The 5163-nt window shown below is 35.5% G+C and overlaps 1 protein-coding gene across 1 annotated transcript; it reads left to right on the top strand.

Annotated features, from left to right (window-relative positions):
- The first annotated feature begins 912 nt into the window (after nt 1-912).
- Nucleotides 913-3240, top strand: npy (neuropeptide Y). The gene is made up of 4 exons (XM_027030110.2): nt 913-995; nt 1372-1553; nt 2245-2322; nt 2691-3240. Exons 2-4 carry the CDS (start codon nt 1372-1374, stop codon nt 2713-2715), a joined length of 285 nt encoding a protein of 94 aa, XP_026885911.2. The 5' UTR covers nt 913-995; the 3' UTR covers nt 2716-3240.
- Nucleotides 3241-5163: the final 1923 nt, after the last annotated feature.

Genomic DNA, 5163 nt, shown 5'->3' with positions numbered 1-5163 from the left:
GAATGCAGTGTCATATTATAAACTGTATGACTGCAACATGATTCCTTTGATCACAGTAAAATGTCTTGAGCTGGCAACTGTATGATTGATGTAACACTGTACAACACATGGTTGAGGTCACACAACACTATATAACACATGCCTGAAGTCATGTACAACACACACAGGTAACAACGGTTCTCAGGGTCATTTTCTGTTGCTATGTTCACATGTTCACAAGCACACAAGTACATAGGTTCATGCTTGCCTCTTAGATCCAAGCGTTGACTTTGCTGGTATATTGCTTGATGTGTGTAAATACCGTTATCAGTTTTTGAATCAGTTTTTATGCATTTATGCTAAAATTATATTTATTTATGGTAAAAATGTATGCATTAAATGCATTTATGCTAGTGTTATATGCATTGTATTCTAGTTCAAATGTCTCTTCTTGTATCGTGTGCGGTGCGAGCTACTGTAACCAAGAACAAATTATTTGTGCGCATGGGCATGCTTGGCCAACAAAGCCTGATTCTGATTCAGATCCTGATTCTGAAATACTGTTGTGTAAAGAGTCAATAACACAAATATAAATATACCTAAACTCTAAATCCTAAACTCTAAACTTACTTCGAATCCTTTTCTTTCACTTAAACGTGCTATTTTTCCAAGAAATAAATTCAGTAGATTGTTTTACAAATCCCGTAAATATAGTTTCATTTATATAACGATGTGATGTGTTTGACTATAACGTTTACTAAATTTTTTAATTCACGTAGGCATATTTCGATCATTTGGACAAAAATATTTTGTCGACCTAATCGGCAATGACAATAGGCCGATTAATCCATGACGTGATTGCGCGTGCTGATTAGACCCTCTTTCACTTTAACGGGTACCCTCCTCTTAACTGCACGCTCCGCTCAGATATAAAAACCCATGAAAAACGTGAGAAAAGACGCAGAGTACGGTCAAACTGAAAACCCAGGCAAACGGAGAGAAGGCTGCAGTTCAATGTAAGTTATTGAATCAACTTGAAAGTAGTCAAATAGCTAATATTATATTTTCCTCTCATGTTGATAAATCATTTGTAGAATTTAGTATATTAAACGAAATCACATCTTTATTGGAGATTAAACGTCGAACGTGTGCGAAGTGCTCATACTATAATGTAATGTTATTCGATTTGCGTATTTCGAAACGTAATTTTATTTAGCGTACTCGGTCCTCTTTAATAGGTCTTCGAGGATTGCTATTGCTTTAGCAACTATTAACTTTTTTAACACCAGTTATTTGTGTTTGTTATTTTAATAAATAATATCCAACACGTTGTTATCACAAAGTGAATTTCCTTGGTTATTCTAACTGCTGTCACGCATTCATTTGTCCTAGATGCGTCTTCAAGCGAGTATGTGGTTCGGACGGGTGGCATGCGTCCTTCTCGTATGCTTGGGAACGCTTGCGGATGCATATCCAACGAAGCCAGACAACCCGGGAGAGGATGCACCTGCGGAAGAACTAGCCAAGTATTATTCCGCCCTAAGACACTACATCAACCTCATCACAAGGCAGAGGTGAGACGTGGTATCCCAGTTTTGGTGGTATCCCCGCAGTATCTCCGTGGTATCCCACGGATTAAATTCAGTTTTATCAGAATATAGTACTTGAAAGTTACAGTGACCTTCAAGGAAACTGTAAAAAAATATATATATATTGCCAAAATTGAGTTAGATGCCATCACTGCAGAATTATCATATTTTACTTTTTAAGTGCTTCTTGGAATCAAGTATTAATCCACCAAGAATTACCCCACTGATTCTCTCATTGCGATACTCCCACTCACTGAATTAGTCTCAGATCATCGCGATACCGTCGCTGTTCAAAGATATTCCAACTGTGAAATGAGGCAGCTGTGGATTTTTATTATACTTCTTTGACAAATGAAAAGTGCTAAGATACTAATGTTCCTGAATGTCAGCAAATGTGGGCTATCTTCATTGACACAGACCCTGAAAGGTTCTTTCACAAATTCTTACTATTTGCTGGCTTTAAATAAAATTGACATAATTTGAAGGAAAAGAACCCACAGACATTAAGTAATACAGAATGCTTGTATGGAAGGAAAATTGATTAAAAAAAAAAAAGTAATTGACATAATGCAAATACAGTACATTTAGTGCTAATACAGTGTGAGTGTTTAAAAACAGGACAGGACCAGCTCATAAGATGCAGTATTTGCAGCTGACCCCACATTTGACTTCTCAGGTATGGGAAAAGGTCAAACACTGATGCATTAACTGCAAGTCTGCTGTTTGGAGAGACACATGACCAACCACAATCCAGGTAACATTTAGAAATCCTCTCCAGTTCTCCCAGGCATGTATAATGCTCTATACTAAATGCCGTGTGTATAATGCTCTATACTAAATGCCGTGTGTATAATGCTCTATACTAAATGCCGTGTGTATAATGCTCTATACTAAATGCCGTGTGTATAATGCTCTATACTAAATGCCGTGTGTATAATGCTCTATACTAAATGCCGTGTGTATAATGCTCAAAAGTGTAATGTTGATTTTAGCAGTTCAATGTCAGACTAATACATCTAGTACACATTTATTTGGGATTAAATGGAAAATTTGTTACTACCTAGTATCCATGTTGATTTTCAGATTTTAAAAAAAGATTTTTTCTCTTTTTTTTGCCTACAGATATGACGACCCTTTAATGTGGTGATTTCAGCCAACAGCTATAACCAAACATGTCTGTCAACTATTTAACTTTATCAACACTGTCAGTGGTGACGAGATCTGACCTCATTAAAATGGCTACTGCCAATAGTCCATCATATTGCTAATATGCCAAACATTTGTAAACCATTGTATCATGCTACCTGCAACATGGTTAAATTCTGCAGGACTTCACAGTAGTTATTGGTACACAGTACCAGTATCAGTAACAATAGATATTGGTTAAGCATGTATGTCATGTAAGTCAAACAAACCATATCAAATGATTAAAAAGCCATTGTTAATTCTGATATAATTTTCAGTGTAATGGTCAACATGAATCAGCCATGTTGAGAAGTGTCCTCACCCATGTTTATTTAAAAGCAGCAAATGGTTACTGATTGCATGCAGTTCCCTATTTCTCCTCTGTAGAATCCCAGTGTTTATGTTAATGCATTTGTTGTGGCTGCACCATAAATAGAGAACACTGTATAGCATAACTGACTATTAAACTAATATAATTAAAAAGAAAGTATTTGCTTTCTTGCATGTTTTTCTACATCTGATGTATTTTGATAACAGAAAAAAGCCAACACAAAAATTGAATTACTGTAACAGGAATTTCAATTGACTGCAGCAAGGGAAACATAAAACTGAATTAACCTTTTAATGATAAAGCAGACAAAAATGTTTGCACTCATATGATGTCATTGCTGTCAGCTTTAGGAACAATGTGATCCAAGGTATGAGCTAAATTTTGAATACTTCTGAGGGAAGTAAATTTGACTGTCCTGCACAACATCCAGTGACTAAAATTATATAAATGAAATGGTGAACAAAATAATCCAGTTTAATCACAGAAGATATTAATGAAGTGGGCAAAATCAAATTTATATTGCATATGATGTCATATACAAATTTTATGCATAGTGCACTGGCTGTGGTGACAAATTCTGTCATGTAATTGGAAAAGTTTTGGAAGATGCTAATTGTCATATCATGGATGACAATAACAATCCTGTCGGTGACTAGGTTTATTGTCATCGATGATATCACAATTAGCATTTCCCAAAACCTTCCCAATTACACACCAGAATTTGTCACCACAGCCAGTGTGCTATGTATAAAAACAGTGTGATTCCAGTCTTGACGAACTGGTCAATTTCTATAATGATTAACATTTTTACCATTACACAATTATAAGGTATACATTGAGATAAACTAGCGAAATTCCTCAGGCATGCTTAAAAGTACCAAAAGGTTATTCATATAGAATAATTGATATTTCTTGAGCAAATTTTTGCTGTGTTATGGTCTTACTGATACACTATATAATCTTCTATACTGTATTTTGCAAAAGATATAATGGATTAAAAATATTAAATTGTTTCTCTGCTGAACTAGGTCAATCTCTACAGATGTTAGTGAAGAAATAGTTGCTAGCTTGTAAATTAAAAGAGGGCTGAACTGGAACTCATCCTTTATTCTGCATATGACAGGTAAAGTGGGTACTTATTTCCTTTTGTAATGCAGTCCTCACTAAAGCAACATGTGGTTTGTTCTGGGTGCTGGAAAGTGTGATATAATGTGCACTGACAATATGGCAAGTTTATATAGCAACAGTAGATTTGGTGGTAAACTGCATACCGTAATTTAACGGTATGCAGTAGCTCCATTATAACTTCTTTGTCAATATGTGAACCTAGACATGTCACACTAATATGTGATTGTCAAGTTGTATCAAAGCATCTGGTAAGGTTGTAAAGCAGTGCATATTTTGGTTTCAAAGACTTTTACTAATTCCATATTCTTTGTACTAAGCTGTTTTTTTTTAATTGTACCAGACCTCACACAAACACAACTGCATTCTCTCTCTCTCTTTTTCTTTCTCGGTTACAAACAGACAGACAGACAGACAGACAGACACCCCCACACACACACACACACACACAGAGAGAAAGAGAGAGCGAGAGAGAGAGAGAGAGAGAGAGAGAGAGAGAGAGAGAGAGAGAGAGAGAGAGAGAGAGAGAGAGAGAGAGAGTCATAGGTAGCGTGCGTTGGGAAAGTTCGCCCTCTTGTGACTATTAACTCATCCTGTTTTGGAGTAGTTGTTTTTTTTATCTGGTGCCTACATTCAACCTTTACTCATCCTTTTAAGCTCTAAAGCAATTTCAGTGGAAGCATGTAAAATGGTTCCATTATAAGCTCATAGATAGATAGATAGATAGATAGATAGATAGATAGATAGATAGATAGATAGATAGATAGATAGATAGATAGATAGATAGATAGATAGATAGATAGATAGATAGATAGATAGATAGATAGATAGATAGATTTTCTATCTATTCATTTTTCAGAGCATTGTTAATTTGCAGCAAATGTAAAGCATTTGAAGAAAATTCTACCCAACTTTTATTCTAATAGGCTACACTTGATGGATATCACCCTGGGT

Source organism: Electrophorus electricus, chromosome 8 (genome assembly GCF_013358815.1).
Source record: "Electrophorus electricus isolate fEleEle1 chromosome 8, fEleEle1.pri, whole genome shotgun sequence".
Lineage (NCBI taxonomy): Eukaryota > Metazoa > Chordata > Actinopteri > Gymnotiformes > Gymnotidae > Electrophorus > Electrophorus electricus.
The sequence above is the reverse complement of the archived record's forward strand: the minus strand, read 5'-3'. Positions and strand labels throughout refer to the sequence as shown.

Coding starts and splice junctions, on each gene's coding strand:
- npy (XM_027030110.2), top strand. CDS start 1,372: ATGCGTCTTCAAGCGAGTATGTGGTTCGGACGGGTGGCATGCGTCCTT. Junction 1,554..2,244: donor AACCTCATCACAAGGCAGAG/GTGAGACGTGGT, acceptor TTGACTTCTCAG/GTATGGGAAAAGGTCAAACA. Junction 2,323..2,690: donor CATGACCAACCACAATCCAG/GTAACATTTAGA, acceptor TTTTGCCTACAG/ATATGACGACCCTTTAATGT.